Source organism: Budorcas taxicolor, chromosome 1 (assembly GCF_023091745.1).
Source record: "Budorcas taxicolor isolate Tak-1 chromosome 1, Takin1.1, whole genome shotgun sequence".
NCBI lineage: Eukaryota > Metazoa > Chordata > Mammalia > Artiodactyla > Bovidae > Budorcas > Budorcas taxicolor.
The window spans coordinates 10128991-10154209 of record NC_068910.1 but is presented as its reverse complement, the minus strand read 5'-3'; the positions used below and the strand labels follow the sequence as shown (position 1 = coordinate 10154209).

Here is a 25219-nt window from a genome sequence, read left to right as displayed (position 1 = left end):
GGAAAGCAAATGGGTGAACCAGGGTCTAGACACACAGGGAACTCACAGCAAGCACAAGTGACCTGTCACAACCCGTTCGTCAGCTTTCAACTCTACCAGCCAAATTGCTAGTCTCCGCGGCTTGGCTTCAAGAACACTTTCTCCCAGAAGACTTCTCTTTTAAGTCCTAACTTGGGTGAGGACTTGGGCTTCCCTGGTGGCTCAGCTGGTAAAGAATCTGCCTTGCAGGGCAGGAGACTTAGGTTCAATCCCTGGGTCAGGAAGATCCCCTGGAGAAGGAAATGGCAACCCACTCCAGCATCCTTGCCTGGAAAATCCCATGGACAGAGGAGTCTGGTGGGCTATAGTCCATGGGGTCGTAAAGAATCGGACACAACTGAGTATCTGAGCATGTTAGGTGAGGACCCCTAAACTTCCGTCTCTCATTACTGGGTGGGTGTTCACCTGTTTCTGCACATTTCAGCATGAACCTGGCACAAGAGAGATTGCTTCAGACTAAGAGTGCCCGTCTGCTCCCCCGCAGGTGTGTGGGAGCCTGGGGCTTCTTGGGGGGGACGTGATGCTCTTGGTTATGGGAGTTGGACTCCTTTGGTGCTGCCTTGAGCCGAGGATGGTTAGGGAGGGGAAGTGCAGCATCAAATTAAGGGTGCAGGGGCTGGCTAATAGCTTTCTTATAGATCAGTAATCAATTAGAATTAAAAACCTAGAAGCAAAAAGAAGAAAATATAATAATAACATTAAAAACCCAGTACCATTTACATTAGCACCAAGAAAGAAGAAGAAAGGAAACAAAATATTTAGGTATAAATCTAACAAAATATGTACAAGATCTCTGAGGGAAAACTACAAAGCTCTAGGTCTGTATGTACAATGGAACATTATTTAGCCTTAAAAAAAAATTCTGAGACATGCTACAATGTAAATGGATCTTAAAGACACTAAGCTATGTGCAATAATCCAGGGGCCAAGGACAAATTCTGTAGGATTCCATGTGTGTGAGATACCAAGAGTAGTCAGATTCACAGAGACAGAATGGTTATTGCCAAGGATGCGAGGGAGGGAATGGAAAGTTACTGTCTAATGGGTTGTGAGTTCAGTTTGAGAAGTTGAAATTCTGGACATGAATGGTGGTGTTGGTACAACGTGCATGTCTGTAATGCTACTAGATTGTATATTTTAAAACATTAAATTTCATCTTATGTATATTTTCTCACAATTAAAAAAAAACGACCAAAATTCTGGTACATGCTACAACCTGGATGAATGTTGTAAAGATATGCTAAGTGAAAGAAACCAGACACAAAAGGGCAAATATTTTATGATTCTGCCTATATTCATTATCTTCAGTAGGCAAAGTCATGGAGACAAAGTACAATAGAAGCTCCTAGGAAATGGGATGGAAAATGGATGAGTTATTTTTTAATGGGTACAGTGTTTCTCCTTGGGCTAAAGTTGTGGAAATAGTTTTGTGGTTATACAACACTCTGAATGTCCTTCATGCCGTTGAATTGTACATATTTAAGAATGATTCAGACCAGGCGGTCCAGTGGTTAATACTCTGCTCCCACTGTAGAGGGCATGGGTCCGATCCCTGTTCAGGGAACTAAGTTCTTGCATGCCACGTGGTGTGGCCAAGATATAAACAAAATTAAACATTAAAAATGAAAATGGTTAAAACCACAATTTTAAAATCCATCTATTTTAATGAGAGTGAAAAAAAAAATTCAGGACTGGAAATTGAATGTCATCAAATGTCTTTTGGTATCTATTGAAGACACCACTTACTTCAGAATCTGGCCCTGGTTCCTGTACCTAGTACATATGACACAGCCAATAAATGTTTATTGAATGAAAAAACCCCAGAATTGCCTACCACCTTACACCCACTAGGATGGGTATAATTTGCAAAAAAAGGGAAAACCAATTGGGCTATGTTGTGGAGAAATAAAAACTTACATACATTGCTGGTAGAAAATGGTTTGTTGGTCTGTCAAAAACTTAAACGTATTGCCATATGACCCAACAATGCTACTCCTAGGTATATACCCAGAGAAATAGAAAACAGGTGCTCAAATACTTGTTCAAGAATGATCATGTAGCACTATTCATAATATTCCAAAAGTGTTAACAATTCAAATGTCAACCAGTGACTGGATAATGTCTTCCCTGGTAGCTCAGCTGGTAAAGAATCCACCTGCAATGCGGGAGACCTGGGGTTGATCCCCAGGTTGGGTAGATCCGCTGGAGAAGGAAACGGCTACCCATGCCAGTATTCTGGCCTGGAGAATTCCATTGACTGTATATAGGGTTGCTGAGTAACAAACTGTGATATGTGCCTCTCATAGAATATTATTCAGCCACAAAAAGGAATGATGTCCTGAGACATGCTACAATTTGGATTACCCTCAAAAAGATTGTACGTGAAAACAGATACCAAAGGTCACATTTTGTACTATTCCTCTTATATAAAATACACAGAATAGGCAAATCCCTAGTGACAGAAAGCATGTATGTTTGCCAGGCGATAGAATGGGGGTGTGTAGCAATTATCCAAGGTAGTTGTGTCTTTTGGTGGGTGATGAGGTTTTGAAAGTAGAGATGGTGATTGCACAACATTGTCAACACACTAAATCCCACTAAATTGTATACTTTAAAATGGTTATTTTAATGATATATAGGTTTTACCTTAATTTTTTTAAAAAAAGAATTTTTGATAGCACTTGGTGTAACTATTGTGGAGTTTTGCGGGGAACTGTGGTCCATCCTCTAGAGAACCGGCCCCGGGTCCCTAAGAAGGCAGAAGGAGACATCTGTGGGGAGGGTAGCCCCTCTTTTCTATTTTTTGCAACTTCCTCTGAATCTATAATTATTTTAAAATATAAAGGACACATGATCATAACTGCCCCTAGTCTTCCACACAGGGCTGGCACTCAGAGACTGACAACCCTGTTTGAGTCCTGGGACGCATCAGTGAGAGATCCTGACTGGCCACCTGGGGCTGCCAACTGTCCCGGCTGTGCAATGTGGGCAGAGGGGAATCCCTGATCCCGGAGGAGATGACTCCAGAACACGCAGGCACTCCCAACAGTGCTAGGCTGCACCCCAAGTCTAGGGTGAGCCCTGGATATGGGCAGCGTAGCCCATGAGCTCTCTCAGCTGGCTCTGCCCTCTAGGGTCTCTAAGTCTCTGTGTGTGGACAGGAGGCCAGGTGAGCCCTCAGGACAAGGGCTTCCCCACCAGTCCTCTGGGCAGGAAGCCCATTCAGACAGGGACCCCTGAAGGGGATAGGAGCTTGCAGTTTAGGACATCTAGGGAGCTACAGGAGACCACAGGGATCCCTCCCATGGCCCTGCCCTCTTTCTTCCTTAAGAGAAATACCTGCTCTCCCAGAGAGAAACAGATCCGGGAATTCTCTCCCCACTTGCCAGTGCGCTCGGGCTGCCAGAAGTCTGCCAAGCCAGGCTGTGCGGGACAGGCTGGAGGCAGGACCACAAGCCCGTTCAGTTTCACTTTCACTTTTGATTTACCCGAAATGACAGAGGAACCAGGAAGAAAGCTGCCAGCTGCATCTTTCATTTCTGAGCCTTAGCTCCTGTTTGCACTGGCCACCGCTGGGCACTGGCTCCTGCTGGCACTGCCTCCTGTCTACAAGCCCTGCAGCCCCGGGGCTCAGGATGGATACCCTGGAGACCTTCAAGTCGCTGGATAAGGAGCTATACTCGCGGCAGCTGTGAGGCTCAAGCTGGGGAGGAGAGCAGGGTAGCCTTCTAACCCCTGATTTCCAATTGCCTGCCCTCTTTCTTCCTGCCCACAGGTATGTGCTGGGCTTGCCGGCCATGCGGAGAATTCAGGGAGCCAAGGTGTTGCTGTCTGGCCTGCAGGGCCTGGGGGCTGAGGTGGCCAAAAACTTGGTCCTGATGGGTGTGGGCAGCCTCACTCTCCATGATCCCCATCCTACTTGCTGGTCTGACCTGGCTGCCCAGGTGAGGCTCCTGGGGGGGCTGTGGGTTTCCAGACCAGGGTAGGGGTGGGGCCCAAGAAAAAACTTGCTAAAGCCAGTCTGGGCATCTCTTTAGTTTCTGCTCTCAGAGCAGGACTTGGGAAGGAGCAGGGCTGAGGCCTCTCAAAAACTTCTGGCTGACCTCAATGGAGCAGTTCAGGTGTGCGTCTATACAGGCGACATCACCGAGGACCTGCTGCTGGATTTCCAGGTGCCCTCCCAGCCCTACTCTCCAGGCCAACCTCCCCCACCCCCAGCCCTTAGCAGCAAGGTGGGTTCGAAGTGGTTCTGGCCCTACTGATCTCATGAGGTCCACTCAGGTGGTGGTACTGACCGCCTCAAGGCTGGAGGAGCAGCTGAGAGTGGGCACCTTGTGCCACGAGCATGGAGTCTGCTTCCTGGTGGCGGACACCCGAGGCCTCGTGGGGTGAGATGGCTCGCCCAGCCTGCCACATCACAGGCAGCAAGCGATCCCAGTTCCAGGCTTGCTCCAGAGCCCCTCCACCCAACCCCAGGGCTGTCCCCACTTTCCCCTCATGATCACAGTCCCCAGTCCCATTCGTCTGCTTCCTCTACCCCAGCCTCCAGACTTGCTCAGTACATCTTTCAAACTCCAGTTTCCAAGCCTCTCCCAGCACTTTTCCCCCAATTCCTCGGGGCTTGCCGTAGTGCCTGTTGCCCTTCACCACAACCGTGGTGGTTAAACACTGAGTCAGCTCAGTGACCCCTGCCACCCCACCACAGGCAGTTGTTTTGTGACTTCGGTAAGAAATTCACTGTGCAGGACCCCACGGAGGCGGAACCCCTGATGGCCACCATCCAGCACATCTCCCAGGTGGGTGCTGGGGTCGGGGGGCACTGCCCCTACTAAGGAGCCTGTGAAAGGCAGGGCTAGGCCCCCTGAGCAAGCCGCCTCTCATCACAGGGCTCCCCTGGCATTCTCACTCTGAGAGAAGAGGCTGATGCCCACCACTTCCACACAGGGGATTGGGTGACTTTCTCAGGCATTGAGGGCATGGTGGAGCTCAACGGCTGTGATCCTCGGCCTCTCCATGTGCGGGGTACGTCATCCCCACTCCAGGCTCAGCACCCAGGCCCCTGTGGGAGTGGACACAGCCTGGTTTTTGGAGATAAGGTCTCTCTCTACCTTCCTCAGGGCAGAGCCACATTGAGAATTTTGTTTTGTTTTAATTATTTATTTGGCTGCCTCGGGTCTCGGTGGCAGCGTGTGGGGTCCTCCGTGGCTCTAGCTGTGGCCTACAGGCTTAGTTGCTCCATGGTGTTTGAGATCTTATTTCCTGACCAGGGACTGAATCTACGTCCCCTGCATCACAAGGTGGATTCTTAACTAACTGGACCAGCAGGGAAGTCCCACCTTGAGAATGCTGAGGCAAGACAGGATGGGCTGTGGGGAGCTACTCAGGTTCAGAGGGCATGCTGACTAGGCTCAATCTTCCCCAGAGGACGGGACCTTGGAGATTGGAGACACAACAGCTTTCTCTCGTTACTTACGTGGCGGGGCTGTCACTGAGGTCAAGAGAGCCAAGACTGTCAGCCACGTGAGTGCAAGGTCATCTGGGGTTGGGTGCCTCGAGGGGCCCACAGGGTTCTGGATCTGACCCTAAATTGAGTGCCCCCTGAAGGAACCCCTGGACGTAGCCCTCCTTCAGCCCCGTGTGGTGGCCCAGAGTCCCCAGGAAGTTCACCGTGCCCGCTGCCTGCATCAGTCCTTCCGCTCACTGCACAAGTTCCAGCAGCTCCATGGCCGCCCTCCCAAGCCTTGGGATCCTGTGAGTGGCCCTGATGCCCCTCTCCCTAGCCTCTGTCTTAATGGGGCCTCACCTACCAGGAGGTGACAGTGACTATCTTACGGATCCAAGTTTGAACCCAGAAGCAGTGTCCCACTCATATAAAGAAGACATGATGGGCTGTGGGGAGCTGATAAACACTTATCTCTAGACCAGCTCTTCTAAGTTGCTCAGTCATAACTCTTTGTGACCCCATGGACTGTAGCCTGCCAGGTTCCTCTGTCCATAGGGATTCTCCAGGCCAGAATCCTGGAGTGGGTTGCCCTGCCCTCCAGGGGATCTTCCCAACCCAGGAATCAAACCCAGGTCTCCTGCATTGCAGGCAGATTCTTTACCATCTGAGCCAGCAGGGAAGCCCTAGACCAGAGGCTGAGTTCATGAAGGGGCCAAGCACAAAGCCACTCCTTACCCCTCAGATCTGGCCTGGCAGCTGCTCCCAGGTTGGGGGAGCCTCCAGGGCCATTGTCTGGCACCAGGCATTGCCTAGTGGGGCCTTCCCACTCAGGCTTCTGCTTCTTCTTCTGTGGAACAGGGGGGATGGCTGCCTGAAGGATTCAAATGTGGGGTGGAGCTCAGGTTGGGTCTGCTTTAACAGAATTCTACCCGCTAGGTTGATGCAGAGATGGTGGTGGACCTGGCCCAGGCCATGGGACCACTGAAGGGGACAGAAGGAGAGCCTCTGAAAGAGCAGCTGGATGAGTCTCTGGTGCGGACAGTTGCCCTGAGCAGTGCTGGTGGCTTGAGCCCCATGGCAGCTGTGCTAGGTGCTGTGGCTGCCCAGGAAGTGCTGAAGGTGGGCACAGGCAGAGACAGCGTGGGGCTGGGAAGGGTGCAGAGGTCACTGTGGATGCCACTGTGGATGCCACAGGGTGCCCAACACTAGAGAGCAGCCTTAGGAGCTTCACCAACCTGGGTGCAGCCCTCAGCCAGGATCTCAGGGGATTAGGAGGTGCCAAGAGTCCCCAGACTAAAGCTCTGACTTACAGGCGATTTCTGGCAAGTTTATGCCCCTGGACCAGTGGCTGTACTTCGACGCCCTGGATTGCCTTCCGGAAGATGGGGACCCCTTTCCCAACCCTGAGGACTATGCACCGGTGAGAACGTGTGGTAGGGATGCAAGCCTTAGCTAAACTCAGGACACAGGGAGAAACATGAAGAAGAGTCCTGAGGTCCGGACCTGGAAAACTGGGAGTGAGAGGGAGACCCAGCACAGGCCGGTGGTCGTCGTCGAGCCCAGTCTGTGTTCCCTAGAGACGCTGCCGCTATGATGGGCAAACCGCAGTGTTTGGGGCAGATTTTCAGGAGAAGCTGAGCCACCAGCACTACCTCCTGGTGAGCCACGTGGTGAGGTTGGGAGTGTGCGGAGGGGTGAGGCCTGGCCCTCTGGCTAAGGTTGCCCCTGCCTACCGGCAGGTGGGTGCTGGCGCTGTCGGCTGCGAGCTGCTCAAAGGCTTTGCCCTGATGGGCCTGGGGGCCGGGGGCAGTGGGGGCGTGACCATTGCCGACATGGACCATGTGGAGCTCTCCAACCTTAGCCGGCAGTTCCTCTTCAGGTCCCAGGACATTCACGTGAGAGTTGACCCTTCCCCACACCCACGTCCTGGACTGTCCTCCCACAGTACCCCCCTCCCCCCACCCCCAACATCTTCCTGCTTTCTTCTCAGAGGCAAAAGGCAGAGGTGGCTGCAGAGGCCACTCGCCGCCTGAATGCAGACTTGCAGGTTACCCCACTCAACCTCCAGCTGGATCCCACTACAGAGCACATCTTTGGGGATGACTTCTTCTCCAGTGTGGATGGTGTGGCTGCTGCCGTAGACACTTTCGAGGCCCGTGAGTGCCCAGCCTCAGAACTCACTCTTGTCTGAGTGCTAGCCCCACTTCTGACCCTCTGCCTCCCTTGCCAGGGGACTACGTAGCTGCTCGTTGCACCCACTTTCTGAAACCACTCCTGGAGGCAGGCACCACAGGCACCCGGGGTAGCGCTGGCGTGTTCATACCGCACGTGACTGAGAACTACAAAGCCCCCTCTGATGCAGCTTCTGAAGATGCCCCTGACCCTGTCTGCACCGTGCGGTACATTCCTGCCACAACCGAGCACACCGTGCAGGTGGGAGGCACCCCAGAGACTCCTACCTGCCTGGCTCAGTCCTCTGCCCCAGACCCATTTCCTAACTGCCACCTCATGGCTTCTCCCTCCCCCACAGTGGGCCAAGGGTGAGTTTGACGACCTTTTCTGTGAGTCTGCCAAGACCATCAACAGCCACCCACAGTAAGACCCCTGACAAGGGCGAATGGGAGTCCAGGGTCCCTAACACCAAGAGGCTCAGGGCTTAGCCTCAAGCTTTCCCAACCGTCCGCAGCACTCTCTCATCTCCAGAAGGCTTGGTTAAGTCGCAGAAGCAGCCCCTGCTGCAGACAATGCGGGGTGTCCTGACAGAGCGTCCACAGACCTGGCGAGACTGCGTGCTGTGGGCCCTTGGCCACTGGCAGCTCCGCTTCCATTATGGCATCACACAGCTGCTGAGGACCTACCCACCTGACAAAGTGTGTGGCTGGGGGCTTAGGAGGCTGAGGGCTTGGGGGCGACCGGACTGAGCCCAGCAGCCTCTGTGTTTCCCTAGGTGCAGGAGGATGGAACTCCATTCTGGTCGGGTCCCAAACAGTGTCCCCAGCCCTTGGAGTTTGATGCCAGCCAAGTGAGTGGGGTCCCTGGGCAGCCCTGAGATGGAAATGTGGCCCCTCAGGGCAGAGGTGAGCACCTCTGTGTTTTGTAGCGATGCCGAGACGCTGAGAGGGAGACAGCCACGTCTGTGCACATGTGGGTGTCCACATGGGAGGCGGAGGCAGGCCCTCCAACAGATCTTCAAGTGGGCGCTGACCCCCGCCCCACGCATCCACACACGCTCACTCAGGCCCATGAGCCTCTGGGTCTCATTGCAGGATACACACTTCCTTTATGTGCTGGCAGCTGCCAACCTGTATGCCCAGATGCATGGGCTGCCTGGCTCACAGGACCAGACTGCGCTCAGGGGACTACTGAATTTGCTGCCACTGCCTGACCCCCAGGACTTGGACCGCATTTTTGCTAGTGAGCTGGAACTGGATTCGCCTTCTGGTGAGTTTGGTGAGGTCCCCAGCCCTGAGCCCTCTATGCTGCCATCCAAAGGCCTGAGCTTCCTCAGCCTGTGCTGCAGAAAGAAGATGGGTCTGGAGCCCCTGAAGCCAAGTCACAACCTATTAGGCCCTCTGACCTTGCTTCTCTCTAGCCTTGGGTTCATCCCCTGGTCCCAGAGTAGGTCCTCTCCCTCCTATTTACCATCCTCACCACCCCATTACCTTGGCCAACTCTGAGCAAAGGAAAAAAACTCCACAAACCACCTGGCCCTGGGGAGCAACTAGCTGTGGCCCCCCAGATGAGGACAGGGTCACCTAGGTATGTGTGTGTGTGTGCAGGCACACATACGTGAGGGCTAGGGCTGCCAGAGAAGAGATTGCACCATCCATCAAGGGATCTCCTTGAAAGTGGTAAGTGGTAGACTTGGCAGGGACCAAGGACAGGCAGGCAGGCTCAAGAAGAGTATAGGACTTGGGGGCTAAGGACTGTTTTTACCCTCCTCCTCCTCCCAACAGGCTGTAAGCAACTGCATGAAGACCTGAAGACCTGGAGCAAGGGTCCTTCCCTTGAACCCTTGACATTCGAGAAGGTCGGAGCCCAAGTGGGAGTGAAGGGCTGGGCCAGAGAGGTTGATGGGGAAGGTCAAGAGCTAAGTAGGTAGTTTTGAAGTCCCTGGGCCTGAGTTTTCCTCCCTGAAGGATCCCAGAAGCAGCTCAGCTTCCCTGAGCCTCCGTCTCCTTACCTGTTAAGTGGGGTGATGTGAGCCTCCACCCCACAGAATCATGTGAAGACCTGTGCAGCAGCACAGGTTTGGGGCACTGGGACAGTGTTCATACAACTGTGCCTTGGGTCTCATAGGACAATGACAGCAACTTCCACATGGATTTTGTGGTGGCAGCGGCCAGCCTGAGAGCTCAGAACTATGGGATCCCAGTGGCTAGCCACGCCGAGGTAACCTGCCCCTTGGGGCTCAGGCCTGGAGGTGGCGGGTCAAACCCTAGCCTTAGGCCTTGGGCCCAGATCAGATCTCCTGTCCTTGGCAGACCAAGCGAATTGTGGGCCGGATTATCCCAGCCGTTGTCACCACTACAGCAGCCGTGGCTGGCCTGGTGGGCTTGGAGCTGTACAAGGTGGTGGGCGGACCACGGCCTCGCCATGCCTTTCGCCACAGCTATCTGCACCTGGCTGAAAACTACTTTAGCCGCTGGGTACCTAAGGCCCCAGACATCCAGAAGGTGAGCCCTGGACACCTCACCTGTACCAGACCTGAGTTTTCCCTGCACCTACCGAAACAGGCCCTACTCCAGCTTCAGGATCTCATGGGACGCAGACTCTGGGGGAGTCCTCAAGACTTCCTTCAGCCGCCTCCCTGCCGCACAGCCAGGCTGGGACCTGTCAGACACAGGAAGCAGCCGTCAGCCACCCCCAGCCCCCAACCCTCCGGGTCTGGGGGAGCTGCAGCTTTAACTCATTAATGGAGCCAGACATCCATCCCCCACCATCCCCGCCTTCCCTGAGGGGGAGGGGGGACTAGGGCCCAAGCCCTAAACTGAGCCTAACGTCAGGCTGCCAGGCATGGGGATCCTCGCCTGCCCCCCTCAACTGAGTTAAAGGGCACTCACTGAGCTCACCAGCATGGGTATGGGGGTGTGCAACCCTGTCACAGGGTGTGCATTCCTGTCACAAGTGTGAGGGCACCTGGGTCTGGGCATCCCTGGCTCCGTGGTGTGTGGCCATGGAGGGAGCATGCTTGCACATCTGTGTGCCAGAGGAGGCTGCAGGGCCCTTTCATGATGTGGGCCTGCATGGCTTTGCCTGTGAGTACACGTGTGGGCTTGTGTGCATATGTGTTCCTTCAAGTGTTGGGCTGTGAATGCCCCGGCTGTGTGCCCAGGCTCTGTAAAAGTTGGCATTTCCTTGGGGACACAGGAGAGGGTCTGGAGAGAATTCTCTCACCAGGGCAGAGGGGAGAGGTCATGGGCCGGCACTGGGCTTAGGCTGAGCAGCCCTGGGGTCCCTCAGGGCACAGCACACAGAGCCCCTTTGTGAGGGCCCCTCCTCTAGCTAGAACACAAGCTGCCTTTGTCTATGGAGGAGGGGGAAGGGAGGAGAAGAGTCCCCCACATCACTTCTGGTCCTGTCTCAGCTTGACCTCACTGTTTTCTGGGGAGCTGGCAGAACCCCTCTAGTCTTGGTCCCTGGCTGCCTGCCACCCTTATGTCCTCAGCTCTGGGTACCAGAACCCCAAGACTCAAGAAACAAGGAACAAAGGGACAGGAAGAGAGTCCTCTGTGGACTGTGTCCCCACTGAAGTCACTGTGCCCCTCACCCATGTGTCTATGAGAAAGTCCAAGGCCCTGGTGGTAAAGGATTAGGGGACCGGATGTACCCGCCCCCCACCCTCTCTTCCAGCCTTACATTTGAGGAACAGGCAGCTTTATCAGAGATTGCAGCAGCCCTGCTCCTGCTTCCTCGCTTCCTCAGGAAGCATTGCCCCCCCTCCAACACACACACACACACACACACACACACACACACACAATCAGCCTGTGTGATGGATCGCCTGTTTCCCTGTGCAGGGGGCCCCATAGCCCCATTTCCTGTCCCAGCACAGGCCAGAAGGGTGTTGAGATTCTGGGCCCAGATCCCACGTTCCATCCCCACCCCCTGGCTTCTGCTTCCTGCCTCTAGTCCAGCTCCTCCCCTAGGAAAGGGGCCATAAGCTATTGGCAACTGGGGCAGGGAGAGGGTGTGTGTGTGTAAGAAGCTTCTCACTCCTCCCCACTGCCACCCCCCAGTTCCATCACCTGAAGTGGACCTGTTGGGACCGCTTGGAAGTGCCTGCTGGGCAGCCCGAGAGGACCCTGGAGTCGTTGCTGGCCCACATCCAGGTGTGCCCCAGTTCTGCCCTGCTCCCAGGCCTGGCCCTGCTGGCCCCTGACCCGTCTCTCTCTAGGAGCTACAAGGACTGAGGGTGACGATGCTCCTGCATGGGTCGGCCCAGCTCTACTCAGCAGGATGGTCTGAGGAAAAACAGGCCCGGCACCTGTCCCGCAGGTGAGCCCGCACCTGGCTTTAACCAGGCCCTGGAGGTTGGAGGTGAGGGATGCGCAGCCTCTCCTCTTCCCAACCCTATCTGGGCCCCTCACACCTTCCTGAAGTTTTCTTTTGCCAAATGGAGCCAGCAAACGGGCTGGGGGTGGGGTAAGGGCCAGGAGCCCTCTAGGAGGGGCCTCTAGGAGCTGCCTGCTTGGCCAGCCCCACCAGCTCCTCCACACCCTCCTCAGCTCCCCTTTCACGGCCCACTCCCGGGGGACTCACAGCTTCCTGCCTCCTGCTCGCCCCGCCAGCCGCTCCTAAAATAGTTTTCAGATGTTTCCTGTCTTGGGTTGCTCCTGCTCCTGGCTTGGGCTCCTTCTGGCCCCCCAGCACCCTGGAGCCCATGCCAGGACACTCTCTGTCACCACTCACCTATCCAATCTCCCCACCCCTCCCCCCACGCCAGGGTGACAGAGCTGGTGAAGAAGGAGCCTGGGCAGCGGGTGCTGGTATTGGAACTTGGCTACGAGGGCGAGGAGTATGACACTAACTTTCCACGCTTGCACTACAAGCTGTGACAAGGCAGCAGCCCCACCGCCCAGCTCCATCGGGCCCTGCATCCTGAGCCCTGCGTCCCAAGCCCACAGCAGACACTCAATAAACACTTGTTGAATGAAGGTGTTCAGTGGACAGGACGGGTGATGGAGCAGACACATGGCGTGTGACACAGGCGTGACAAGGACCCCTGCAGGGGAGGGAAAAGGCTCTTTCGATTCGCCTGCCTGAGTTGTGCCTTGCAGGGCTGGCGCTGCCTCCTGGAGCCTCGAGGGGTACAGAACCAGGATTGTCCAGAGAAAGGCCTTTATTGTCCCAGGCTGGAGGGCAGGGTCAGAGGTAGCTGACAACATCATTGCAAATGATGGGCTGCCGACTGCGGCAACTCATGAGGGCTGCAAAGCGTGAGACATCTGCAGGTAGTTCGGGTTCTGGGCGAGGTGGGCATGACAGTCGCTTTCCTGCCAGTGCTGCCCGGCGCGCCCTGGCTAGCTGGCGCCGCAGCTGCTCAGAGAGGCCCAGCAGGAACTGGGGGGGCCGAGCACGCGCACGGGGCCCACCCCCATTGTCCCCCTCACCCGCTGCCTCGGGCAGCTCCATCCAGTTGTGCACCAAGTCCGCAAAGCAATTGTCCCCCAGCACCAGGGGCTGGCGACTACGACCCCTGCTCAGCAGGGCTGTGGTCCAGTCCTCAGCTTCTAGCCCCCGCCAGTGCTCCAGGCAGGCATCTGGGGTGGACTTGGGCCGTGGTCGGTGGACAGGTGGTACCCGGGCCATGGGCGCTCCGCTAGGCTGGGCAACACCACTGGTTGAGAGGCGCTGTCTCCGGGGGGGCCATGCCGAGGCTGCTGGGTGCTGGGGTACGGGCAGCTCTTCCTCTCTCCATGTGCTGCCCGACACCTCTGAGAAGCCAGAGTCCCAGTCCAGGCCGTGCTCCCTGGGGCCCCCGAAGGCTGCACTCCTGTCTCCTGTCACCCCTACTTCGTCATCCTCTTCCTCCACACCACAAACCGAGTCCTCTTCCAACGCATCTGAGGCCCTGAGCTGGTGCTTGAGCCGCACGCCTGGGCGGTGTTTGGGGGGTGGCGGAAGGGGACCAGGCATTGGGGGTGAGCCAGTGTCCCGGCCACACAGCTGTGGAAGAAGAGAGGGCAGAAGTGGTAGGAGCAGTGCTGGTCATTCCGGCCTGCCTGATCAGGCCAGTTCCAAAACAGAAGGCCCAGGAGGGCTGGGCAGGCCTGCAGGCCTCAGCAGCAAGGCCTCTAGCGGGCACCAGGTCGGCATGGGGCGCTGGCACACGAAGCTCGTGTGGCTCCCATTGGCCGACCTGATGGCAGCCCGGCAGGCTGCAGCACGCAGAGCCGGGCAAGTTGGTACCCGCCACCAGGGCGGGAGGCAGGGTTGTGGGCCTGCATGGGGAAGTAGGTCTTGCTCAGGGCTGGGGGGGCATCCTGTGCCTCTTGAGGGATTCAGCTCCCCAAAGCCCGCAGCCTCTTTCAGAAAAGAAAAGAGCACCTTCCAGGAAGACAAGAGGTACACGCCAGCCTGGAATAAGGGGCATCGGTAGTAGCCCCACCACCTTTTTAGTTCCGTAAAACCCCCTGTTCTGCCCAAGAAGTTTCTCCCCTACAACTTCCTGCGTTGCGCCAGCAGCACGGCCAGCTGGGCGGCTGTTACTTGATGCCCAGCGCAGCTCCCAATCGTCCGAAACCCGACGCGGGCCATCTGGGCCATCTACGCCGCCCCGCCCCCATCCTGTCTTGGATGGGCACTCGGGACAGCTTCCCCCCATCCGAGTGTTGTTCGGGTAGGAAGGCAGCCGAGCACCCCACACAAGTCCTCACGAGCCACGCCCGCCCCCAAGCCTCACCAGTTCCCAGCGCAGCTGGCCCAGGAAACTGTCAAGCCGAGCGCTGTGCATGTCCGTGCCGCAGCCCCCTCCAGGCCTGCCAGTTCCTCTTCAAACTCCAGCGAGAGCGGTGCGGAGAGGGCCCGGCGGGCCGGCCAGCGGCGCCCTTGCCCTCCGCCTGGCTCCGCGGCTCCTCCCTCTCCCCAGCTCTTGGTGCCGCCGCCGCCGCCGCCGCCGCAGCCCCAACATCTGGCGGCCCCGCCCCGCCCCTGGCTCCTCAGCCAATGGGGCTGGGGCGGGGCTGGTGTGGCTCCACCCCCGGGGCCCTGCCGGGTGGGCGAGCCTGACGCCCACTACCCACTCCTTAGAAGCAGCTCTTATGCGGAAAGGCGGGACTGTAGCTGGAAACCTGGCGGGATCCGGCTCGGGAGTCCCCGTAGTCCCGGGCCGTTGAGCTGACGCCCAGGACAAATCGCACCCCTGCGGCAGCCTCAGTTTCCTCATTTATTCCCAGGGGAAATTTGTGGTCCCTCCCGCCGGGGTCCCTGGAGCGCACGGGTACCGCGGCTGCGCCCTTGAGCGGGTAGATCGGGCCCAATCGTCGGGTTCGGCAGTGCTGTGGCCCGCTCGTGGTCCGACCCACTGAATCCGCTCCTGGAGCTGGCCTCCACAGTCCCTGGAAGTCATGGGAGGGGTCCGGCCCCTCTGAGGATTCAGGGAGCGCAGAACCTCGCTGCAGCACCGGGGAGGAGCCCCGGCCGAGGCCCAGCCTCCCACTCCCGCGTCTCTTGCCTCGGCCGAGCTAAGCAAGGCTGCCCTCTCGTGGGGATTCCCAACACCCGCATCCTGTCTATCCCGGACTACAGGCAGGCTGAGTGAATGCAGGGGATTACCGCAGGGGGTTCTTTGACCAAAGGATTAGAGCCCGTTCCCTGAGGTGGCTAGGGCTAGGTTCAACGACACAGACTAACTGGAGACAAACTAGATAAGTCAGTAGACAGGAAAATACCAGGGAAGGCCTAGATATTTCTCATGATGGTAGTTGAGGGGAGGGGGAGAGGACTGAAGAGGTCAGCAAAACCAGGCTCCTAGCCATTTTAGAAGGGAATAAAGGGTTTTGTTTTTGGTGTGGTGGGGAGCGCTAGAGGGCTTTTGAGTAGGTAACGACCTGGGCTGGCTGCTGTTTAGATAATCGCTGCTTTGGGAGAACCACTCTGCTGTCAAGAGTGGAGGCTCCTGCCTCATCCATCAAGGGAAGGGAGGGCCTGGATCTGGGTAGGTCTAGAGCAAACATACTTGGAGGTATGTTTTGGAGTTGAAATCAAGCCTTGCTGATACATGAGTATGGGAAGACAAACAGAAGCATGACTCCTAGACTTCCAGGCTGAACTACTGCTTGGATGGAACTGGTACGAATCAACCAAGCAAGACTGGAAAAGAGTGGTCTTGGAGAAGAAAATCAAATGGCCATTTGTGGACATGTGGACAGAGGATGGCAGCGGACAGGATGAACCCTGGAACAGTCCACTGGGTGGAGGTAGGGAAGATGAAGAAGAACCAGCAAAGGAGCTGAGCAGGAGCTGCGAGGGAGGTGGGAGGAAACTAAGAGTGTGTGCACTTAGGAGCCGAGGGGTGCAAGCATCAAACGCTTGCTGAGGAGGTAAGAATAGAACATAAACTGCTGGACAGTTGGCAGGTCTCTGAGGACCCTGACAAGGGCATTTTTATGGGGAGAGGAACAAGCTCAAACAAAGTGGGTAGAAAAGAGAGAGGCAAAGAGCTGGAGAAAGCGTGTGAAGACAACCTTTTAAAAACTGGCATATGATTGTAAATAAGATGAATGGACAGCTCTTAAAGGTATGGCTCTATACATGTTAAAATCTGTAGACACCTGTGTCACCCAGATCAAGATACAGAATATCACCAGCCACTCGAGGAGGCCACCTTTTGTCCCCTCCAATTGCTGTGCCCCAAAGTAACCACCATTTTTATTTCCATCACCAAGGATACCTTTTGTCTGTTGAACGTAGACAGATTTTGGGAGATTCTGTTGATGGCTGGGCTCAGATTTCACAGGCAGATAATGTTCTAATGGGGGTGAGCAGCTGGAGTTCAGGCTTTGTGGGGTAGCAGGCCTGGGCCCACTTTTCCTGGCTGCTGTGCATGTTCTGTCTCCAAGAACTGCATGACCAAGACTTCCGTGAGCCTTAGTTTCCCTATCTGAAGCTTGGCCTCTCTCGCCTCGCATCTTTGCGTGGCAGTGATAAACAGGGAAATCCATTGGGAGCAGTGAAAAAATGGAGTTTTCCAGTCCTCTTGATAACCTATAGTGTCCAGAGCTCAGTCACCAGGGGCTGGGTGGGGCTGGAATCTTGGAGGCCAAGGTCCTGTGTTTGAACAACAGACCTGGCAACAGGGTGGCCCTGACAAAACACGTCTGCCCTTCTGGAGTCTCCGCTGCTGTCGTGTCTTAAGGCCACTATGGTGCTGCTCAGGCCCCTCATGCTGCTTCTTGCTCTGCTTGTCTCTGGTGAGGAGCTCGTGGGTGGGGGAACTTCACTTCTCACCCCCTGAGTCCACAGTGGAGTCCTGCTCCCTCTCAGATAAGCTACCAAGGAGGACAGTGGCTGGGGGGAGCCAGGAAAGGGCAAAGATCTGAACCCCTGACTCTCATTCTTTATCTTAGCTGCTTCCTCACCCAAGTTCTCACTGTCCCCCTATCCTGGGGACAGTGGGAAAGACAGGACCTAGCCCCAGTCTATGAAATGAGCCGATCTGTGGTTGGATGTGGGGGACAAGGGGAGACCTTGGCTGCTTGTCTCCAAGATGTGCCCAGGCCCCAAGGCAAAAGGGAAGGACTCTGTGTACCTGGTTCCATGAGCATGGGGGTCTCTAGCCTGAATCATCTCTTCCTCGCAGACCTCTACTGCCTGTCCTGGTTCATAGATGTCTCTGAGAGCCAGGGACCTGGAGCCACCCTTCAGTCTTTCTCCTTCAACTGCTCTTCATACATACCAACCCTGGAGTTGCTCCATGTACAGCCACCCACCACCTTCTTTAACCCACCTAGCCTGACCAGGTGGCAGGGGACCTATGTGGGCAAGGTACGGTCATGGGCACAGCTGGGGACAGTGGGGGAAGGGCAGACTCTAAATTCACAAAGTCAGAGGTGGTGTGAAAGTGATGGTGTTAGTTGCTCAGTCATGTCCCACTCTGCAACCCTGTGGACTGTAGCCTGCCAGGCTCCTCTGTCCATGGAATTCTCCAGGCATGAATACTGGAGTGGATTGCCATTCCCTTCTCCAGGTATCTTCCCGACCCAGGGATCGAACCTGGGTCTCCTGCACTGCAGGCAGATTCTTTACCATCTGAGCCACCAGGGAATGCCCTAGAGGTGGTGCCGGGAGGTGGAGATCCTAGGCCCCACATGGCACTGCCCACCTGCCACAGATGACCTTGAGCAGCTCGGCCCGGCTTGATGCCCTGACAGTGAACCACTATGAGCTGCAGCTGAGGTTCACATGTGGCAACCATGTGACAGAGGGTCGGCTTTCTGTGGATGTTCAGCGGGACCCTAATCGTGACCAGTGTGCTGGTCGATTTGCCAGCCCAGGTAAGGCCAGAGGCAGCAGGTGGGGGACGTGGGGGGGCAGGCATGGCCTGAACCTCCCTTACCTCCCCTCTGGCCAGCTGGGGAAATTATTCAGGTTCGGGAAACTGTCACACCTGGGACCCCGGTGTACACTCTGCTGCTCCCAGGCCGGGGAGCCCAGGTGAGGCCTGCATGTGGGCAGTGGCTGGGGGGCAGGATGGAGGGAGATGGGAAGACCAAGGCCAGCCCCTGCCTGGCCAAGAATAGTCTGCAGAAGGACTCCTTATAACTGAGCCTCTGTGGGATACATGTTCTTGGAGAGAGTCACTGAGGGCTTCCCAACCCCCAGTGACTATGGCTGTTCCTGTAGGGACTTCTCAGGGGTTGAGTTCTTTAAAGTTCTTCTGTGTTCTAAAATCTCAAAAAAAAAAAAAACAACCAAAAAACAAAAACCTGAATCGTTTTTACAATCCCCAAAAGAAATGTATTAAAAAAAGTGAATAGTTTAAAAGCAGACACGATTTTGAATCAGGGCCAGGGGAGCCCAGGCTAGAGTAAGTGGCAGTAGCAGAGTACAGGAGATTTGAGAGTGGGCGGATACCTGTTGGGTTCTTGGGGTATTTTGGGGTTGCTTGGGGGCACTGTGGTAGGGAAGGGGGCCTCCAGCATCTCTTTTCTGTCAGATGAACATCACTAGTGCCCAGGACCCCCCGTACTTCCCTGGACCTTTCTCCATCGATGGGCAGGGTCAGCTGTGGGCGCCATCCCAGGGACTCAAAGGCCAGGCTCAGAAGGTGAGCATGACCTGGCGATATCCATGGACTGGGGATAAAATGGCCAGAGCCATTACCTCATGGAGGATTGTTTCTGGCCTCATCAATCATGCTGCCTTTCCCAGACATAGCCCATACCTGCTGCCCCATGCTGGCTGTCCTCCCACCTTGGCTTGGTTCTGTGCTGGGCTCTGGAGCTCTAGAAAGAAGAGGGATCCCTGGCTCCAGGAGCCCACAGTGCCCCTTACAGAAAGGAGAAAGTTCTGAGCAGTCACACAGGAAGCGAAAACTCTGAGTACAGCGGCGGGTGTAGTCTGAAGGAGACTAGAGAAGTTCCTTCTTTAAAGCTTCCACATCTTAGTGACTGGCTCTTGGCAACTCTACGATGCTAATTCATGTTGTGAATGATTCAGATATTACTCATTTGGGGGCTGTGTGCATCCAAAGAGAAGGACTTATGACCCAGAAGAATAAGACACAAAGGAAAATCTGTCAGCAGAGTGACAGGTCATGGGGAAGAGTGAATGTGAGGCTCCTTATGGAGGTCCTGAGGGGGGCTGGGCACACACATACAGGTGGACACACATCGTGGTTCCCTTCTTGTTTTGTGTGCATGGCAGGTCTTCCAGCTTCAGATCCTAGTGACCTTTGGACAAGGCCGAAGCTGCCGTGGGATGCTGACGGTGAAAGTTTTGCCTGTTCCCTCCAGCCAGGTCTCTTTCCCGTAAGGCTCCCCTACCCTGGGGACAGTGGGAAAGACAGGACCCAGCCCCAGGGACTCAGGAGTAGGGTTAAGGTGTAGGGCTGCAGGAGCATCCCCAGCTGGCTACTGTACCAAGGAAGACCCAAGGGAGGGGCCTGCAGACCCTGCCGGGAGCAGGTAGGAGCCAGTGCTCCCATTTTGGTCCAGGCAGCAAGCCCAGAACATCACCATTCCCGAAAACCTGGTTCCCGGAAGTAAGGTGGCTCAAGTCCACGCCCAGGGCTTCGACGTGCGCTACGAAATCGTCTCCCCGGTGCCCTGCCGGCTCTTCTCCATAGGACGCGGTGAGGGGCGTGGAGGGCGGGTAAGGGGATGCCTCTGTGGGTGGTCTAGAAGTGACCCGCAACGCCTGGAGCCGAGGCAGAACCTGGGGCGAGGTCGCGTTTGGGGGCCCGGAGTTAGAGAGGAGCCTTGGAGGCGGCGGCCAGGTGGTCAGTCTCTGCGCCCTAAGCCGTGGGCGTGGAGAGGTGGGAGGGTGGGAACGGGACTGACCTGGGGGCGGGGCCGAACTCTGCGTGCCACGCCCTGCCACCCCTCCCAGTCGACGGCGTGGTCCGAACCACTGCGCCCCTGGAGCTGGCGCAAGCCCCGGACGCCGCGGTCACTAGGCTGCGGGTGAAGGCCTTCGAGCGGCTCCGGCCGTGGGACAGCGCCGAGCTTGATTTCCGGGTGGACGTGCAGTCGGTCAACCGCTGGCCCCCGCGCTGCCTCCCAGCGCTGCTGGTGTGAGTATTTGGGAGTCTTACCTTGGCTGTTGGGTGAGAGCCAGGGTTCGCAGCCCTGCCCCAGCTCCCGCCCTGCCGCCCGCCCTCTGCTCTCAGGACTCAGATCCCCGAGACCACGCTTGTGGGCACTGTCGTGAATACCTTCACTTGCACTGACCCAGACTCTCCTGGCTCCACCCTGGACTACCAACTGCTGTTCCACAGCCCTGCCAGCGCTTCCAGCCTCTGCCTGCGAGACAGAGTCCTGGAAGTACCCAGACCCTGCCCTTAGACCCACGTGTAGGATGCTTGGACAGGGAGGGGGTGGCCCAATGGTCCCGTGGGAGTGGAGACCATGAGGGCGAAGGATATGGTGTTGCAGCCAACCCGCTTTACCTGAAGGTCAGGGTAGGCTATGTGAGAATAACCTGGCCTGAGGCAGCCCAGTGGGCCCAAGGCTCTCCTAGGCCTTGGCTGTGCCTCACTCTCCTGCCCCTCTGGCTAGGTGAATGACACACTGGACTGTGACGTTCCTGGCGCCTGCTTGCAGCATACAGCCTCCATCCTGGTGCTTGACAGTGGTCAGCCTCTGATGGCCAGTGAGTGACCACGCCCAGGCCTGGACATTCAGGACAGGGCTCCTCTGTGCCTCTCTTCCTGTCTTCAGGGTGGCGTCATCTCTCCTCTCTCGGAAACCAACAGGGTGGGGTTGTGTCCCCTAAAGACCCCTGAGTGTGCTACTGACCCCCTCCCTCCAGAGCCTCTCCCTCCTCGGAATCCCAGGGCAGGGCCAGGCCAACCAGACCAGCTCCCTGACTTCCAAATGGCTTCCAGCTGAGGTGCCTGTGCTGGTGATGGTGACACCTGTCAACGAGTTCTCCCCAACCTGTGTCTCACGGACATTCCGGGTTCGTGAGGATGCAAGGCCCCACACCCTGCTGGGCTCTGTGGTGGGCACAGACCTGGATTACCCACACGACAGCATTGAGTACTCCACCTCTGGCGGGTCCGCCCCCTTTGCTGTGGACCGTCTCAATGGTACTCCCACCCCAGGGCTGGGTGGAGAGGGTGGAGCCAGGGTTGACTCTGCAAGCTGAGGCTGTGGCCCCGTCTTCTAGGGGAGGTTCGCCTCCTGGGGCCTTTGGACTATGAGCTGCAGAAGTCGTACAGGCTCACTGTCCTGCTGACTGACCACAGCCAAGACCAGGACCCCACCTGCCACCGTTCAGGCTCCTGCACCATCACCATTGAGGTTGAGGTAAATGAGCCCCGAAGCTTCAGAAAGAATCGGAAAGAGTTCATCTCCTTCCTCGGGTGCTCTGCTTTTCCTCTGTGCTTCAGTTTCCTCTGACTTCCCTGGTGGCTCAGACAGTAAAGCATCTGCCTACAATGTGGGAGACCTGGGTTTGATCCCTGGGTGGGGAAGATCCCCTGGAGAAGAAAATGGCAACCCGCTCCAGTACTCTTGCCTGGAAAATCCCATGGACACAGTCCACAGGGTTGCAAAGAGTCGGACATGACTGAACGACTTCACTTTTAGTTTCCTCTACTGGTTGGCTGGAGAGGGTTGGGGCCTTGTTGTGGAAAGTTCTGGAAACTGTTGGCTGACACCGAGATTTTGGTTGTGGTGGGAGGAGGCTGAGGGGCTGGGCTGGGGGTTTGGGGGTGGGTGATCTGACTACCTTCCAGCAGGATGTGAACGACCATGCCCCCGAGTGTGAGCCCCCATTTCAGGAACTCACCGTCTACGCTCACCCGGGCCGTAGTTTGGAGGTGACCACAGTGTCGTGTCGGGTGGCCCAGGAGCCCCAGCGCCTGGCTTTCTCCTACAGAATTGTGGGAGGTGAGGGCCATGGGGACCATGGGGGCCCTCCAGGCTGCTGGGGAGGGGCAGGCCAAGGCCAGCCATGGTCCCCTTCTTCTCGCACTCTGTTTTTCAGGGAATAGTCAGAGCCGATTCAGCCTGCAAGGAGCTGTCCTAGTGCACAACGACCTCATGTTGGGCTCCCCCTGGCCAGAGCAGCCCCATACATATGAGCTATTGATCCGTGTGGCCGATGCAGGCCCCTCCGCCCCCCACCTCAGCACCACGGCCACTGTCATTGTGCATATAGTGCCCTGGAGGGCCAGCACAGGGGCCACCAGCACCCACAGAACCACAGTGAGGGGGTCCTCAGGCCCTTGCTGGGTGGGGAGAAAAGATATAGTTTTCGAGGTGGAACAATTGGGGAAGGCATTTCAGAGGAAACTGCTGAGTGCAAAGAGCCTGGCAATACAGAGGAGAAAGCTGGGGTGTGGGATGGCCCAGCCCTTGGAGGGGTTTGAAGGCTGGATAATTGGGGCGTTTTGGCAGGACAGTGGTGAAGCTGTGGCCCCATTTCAGGTGCCTTCAAGGATGACACCCCTGCTTGTGACAGACACGGAGGTTTTCTGGCAGCCGGAGCCCTGGTTCGTGGTGGTGCTGACAGTGACCGGTGCCCTTCTCCTCCTGGGTTTGGGCTGGTTCCTCAGCTGGCTCCTGCGGTGGTAGGGTTCCTATCCCTGTGCTGCTTGCCTGTCCCCCAGCCCTCGCATCTGTGACAGTGGGTTCTACCCAAGACTGCCCATGCTGATGAGCAGACAGAATGATATTAAGGAGGACTGCCCTCCCTCCGGGGGTCATCAGCTTAGAGGCAGAGAGACACTGGGAGAAAGTTGTCTCCTTCGCTGGCAGAACCCAGTCTGGAATGGGATGGCTGTGGATAAGGTCAAGGGATTTAGACTCTTGAGTCTGTCATGCATTGGGTATTTACCCCTATTCCTGAGCCCTGCCTTCCACCTGAAATGTGACCTTCCCCTAAGATGCTGAGTTTCTCGTAAGCACAGGACTGAACCCAGGGGAAGATGGGAGTAACAGTGTGGCCAGTGCATACGGACACAGGCTATCTCCAATAAAAGTGGAGATGAATGGTGCTGATTCCCGGAGCCAGCAGGGCTGCTGTGCTCACTGTTGGTCTCTCCTCCTGGCATTTTAGGTTGACCCAGGTGCTACAGACATCAAGCAAACCCACCCAGGCTCTCCTGCTAAACAGGTAAGCTTCCTTTTACTACCTCTATGCCTGGAAGTCCATTTCTGAAACTCAGGCTGGGGCGCAGAGCCCTATCCTGTACTTCTGCTCCTACTTTGCCCCAGTATCCAGGGAACTGAGGGATCCATTGAAGGGTTCGTGGAGGCCCCGAGGATGGAGACACCCCAGGCACCCAGCAGTGTCATGAGCCTGGTATGTCAACCTCCCATCCTGTGCGGTGGGCACTGAGGCTGCTGCTGAGTGCTCCCTGCCAAGCCTGCCTCCTTTCTCATGGCTGGCTGTCCCTGTGGGAGGGTCCATACCAGCACTATCAGGATGCAGGAAGCAGGTGGGTTCTTGACCCTTTTCGGGGGGCAAGCCTCCACCTGCTCCCCATGGGCAGGGTTCACCTCGTTACACTCTCCTTTCTTCCCCTCAGCACCATTTTGATGGCAGAGCCCAGGACTCCCGTGAGTTCCCCTTTTTCCAAACCATTCTCCACTGGGGCCCACTTTCTCTCCAGACCTCATCTCAATATCTCTGCCTACCACCAGACATCCACTGTCTACTCTTTCCCTGAATGGGGTCTCTTCTCACCCCTACTCATTTTTCAGCCAGTTTCCCAAACACCTGGGACCCTGATCTGGTTCCTGCCTCCAGGGGGAAAATAGGGGGAAAGTTGTGAGGGAAGAGGCCCCCAAATGGTCCACTGTCATCATGAATTATGGCAGACTAATCTGGCACGGGGCTCAGGGGAGCTGATGTCAAGTTTTGGGGACTCATGGATGCTTCCTGCGTATCTGAGCCAGACCTCAAATAATTTGCTGAGAAAGCAGGGAGAGGACAAGCCAGATCAAGGAGGAGGTAGTGGTGGGGGGCGGGTCACACCAAGGGTCCTGGAATATCTTTCCCTGCCCTTAGGGGAGGGAAGCAGTGCTACCAAAGCCAGCAAGGCCCTCTCTCTCTTCCTTGACCATCTGAGCTCAGGTACAGGCAGAGATTACCTGTTCAACACGCACACGGGAGCCCGGCGCTGGCTCTGAGGCCTGGGAGCTGCATCATATTTGGGGAATTTCTTCTTCACATGATCACGTGTTTTCAATAATAAACAAAATTACCAACAGAAGAGTCCTTGCCTGGTAACCTACATGTGGGAGAAGCTCTGAGATCTGTGTTCCTTGTTCTCACTTGGAGGATGCCCTGTCTTATGGGAACAAGGTTATTTTTTCTTTCCAGAAGGCGTTGTACAGTGCTGACTGTGATTAACGTTCTGCAGAAGTAAGACACTGTTATCCTCGTCAATGACTGAGGAGGCCCCCAGTTGGCCTGTCCCCTCAAAGGACACCTACTCTAGCAGATGGCGAGGGCCCAGGGGCCCCACCAACTTCCAGGGCAGTTTGCGAACTGTATGTGGAGGTTTTCTTGCATCTGGAGCTTTTGCACTGAAGTGAGGGTTGGTGTAGACTTGAGCACCCTGTGGCATGGGTGGCCATGGAGGGATTGAGAATAGCCCCCTTTTGAGAAGGTGTTCCCATATCCTCTTGATCTCTTTGGTTCATGGGCCCTCTATCCTCCCTGTGCTGCACATGGCCAAGTGGCCCACAGCAGCCTGCAGGAGGGCAGGTTCTGTTGGGGGGAAGTGCTAGCCCACTCCCCATACCCAGCCTGGCATCAAGTCTCAGGATACTGCCAGCTCTCCCAGAAGACCTGCTGTCTTGGTGGAGGCTATCTTAACTGTGGTGTCTTCAGGTTCTCTCAATCTCCTTCCCTCTGTCAAGTTTAAGGATCTGAACCTTCTCAGAGTAGCTTTGCTTGTGGCTCAGCTGGTAAAGAATCTTCCTGCAATGCCAGAGACCTGGGTTCGATCCCCAGGTTGGGAAGATCCCCTGGAGAAGGGAAAGGCTACCCACTCCAGTATTCTGGCCTGGAGAATTCCATGGACTATATATAGTCCATGGGGTTGCAAAGAGTCAG

The 25219-nt window shown here is 56.2% G+C and overlaps 3 protein-coding genes across 3 annotated transcripts; 2 read left to right on the top strand and 1 right to left on the bottom strand.

Annotated features, from left to right (window-relative positions):
- The first annotated feature begins 3660 nt into the window (after positions 1-3660).
- Positions 3661-12608, top strand: UBA7 (ubiquitin like modifier activating enzyme 7). Its single transcript, XM_052640813.1, has 24 exons — positions 3661-3730; positions 3815-3983; positions 4077-4211; positions 4321-4427; positions 4745-4835; positions 4926-5061; positions 5462-5559; positions 5644-5790; positions 6419-6601; positions 6795-6902; positions 7060-7140; positions 7222-7377; positions 7473-7638; positions 7713-7915; positions 8013-8077; positions 8169-8352; positions 8430-8504; positions 8749-8923; positions 9439-9512; positions 9782-9874; positions 9967-10158; positions 11722-11814; positions 11880-11980; positions 12429-12608. The coding sequence occupies exons 1-24, from the start codon at positions 3675-3677 to the stop codon at positions 12538-12540; spliced, it is 3000 nt and encodes a 999-aa protein (XP_052496773.1). The 5' UTR covers positions 3661-3674; the 3' UTR covers positions 12541-12608.
- Positions 12609-12832: 224 nt separating this feature from the next.
- On the bottom strand, positions 12833-14557 carry INKA1 (inka box actin regulator 1). The gene is made up of 2 exons (XM_052647190.1): positions 14388-14557; positions 12833-13651 (listed from the first exon to the last, which is right to left on the bottom strand). Exons 1-2 carry the CDS (start codon positions 14436-14438, stop codon positions 12851-12853), a joined length of 852 nt encoding a protein of 283 aa, XP_052503150.1. The 5' UTR covers positions 14439-14557; the 3' UTR covers positions 12833-12850.
- Positions 14558-16847: 2290 nt separating this feature from the next.
- CDHR4 (cadherin related family member 4) lies at positions 16848-24288 on the top strand. The gene is made up of 19 exons (XM_052648273.1): positions 16848-16896; positions 17286-17470; positions 17817-17979; positions 18057-18139; positions 18642-18752; positions 19352-19455; positions 19642-19778; positions 20036-20219; positions 20316-20469; positions 20704-20797; positions 21033-21236; positions 21317-21456; positions 21891-22041; positions 22139-22359; positions 22582-22724; positions 23213-23269; positions 23371-23458; positions 23685-23715; positions 24233-24288. Exons 1-19 carry the CDS (start codon positions 16848-16850, stop codon positions 24286-24288), a joined length of 2355 nt encoding a protein of 784 aa, XP_052504233.1.
- The last annotated feature ends 931 nt before the right edge of the window (positions 24289-25219 follow it).

Coding starts and splice junctions, on each gene's coding strand:
- UBA7 (XM_052640813.1), top strand. CDS start 3,675: ATGGATACCCTGGAGACCTTCAAGTCGCTGGATAAGGAGCTATACTCG. Junction 7,141..7,221: donor GCCACCAGCACTACCTCCTG/GTGAGCCACGTG, acceptor GCCTACCGGCAG/GTGGGTGCTGGCGCTGTCGG. Junction 10,159..11,721: donor AGGCCCCAGACATCCAGAAG/GTGAGCCCTGGA, acceptor GCCACCCCCCAG/TTCCATCACCTGAAGTGGAC.
- INKA1 (XM_052647190.1), bottom strand. CDS start 14,438: ATGCACAGCGCTCGGCTTGACAGTTTCCTGGGCCAGCTGCGCTGGGAA. Junction 13,652..14,387: donor GCCAGCTGCGCTGGGAACTG/GTGAGGCTTGGG, acceptor CTTCTTCCACAG/CTGTGTGGCCGGGACACTGG.
- CDHR4 (XM_052648273.1), top strand. CDS start 16,848: ATGGTGCTGCTCAGGCCCCTCATGCTGCTTCTTGCTCTGCTTGTCTCT. Junction 19,456..19,641: donor TCCAGCCAGGTCTCTTTCCC/GTAAGGCTCCCC, acceptor ATTTTGGTCCAG/GCAGCAAGCCCAGAACATCA. Junction 23,270..23,370: donor CAGGCTCTCCTGCTAAACAG/GTAAGCTTCCTT, acceptor ACTTTGCCCCAG/TATCCAGGGAACTGAGGGAT.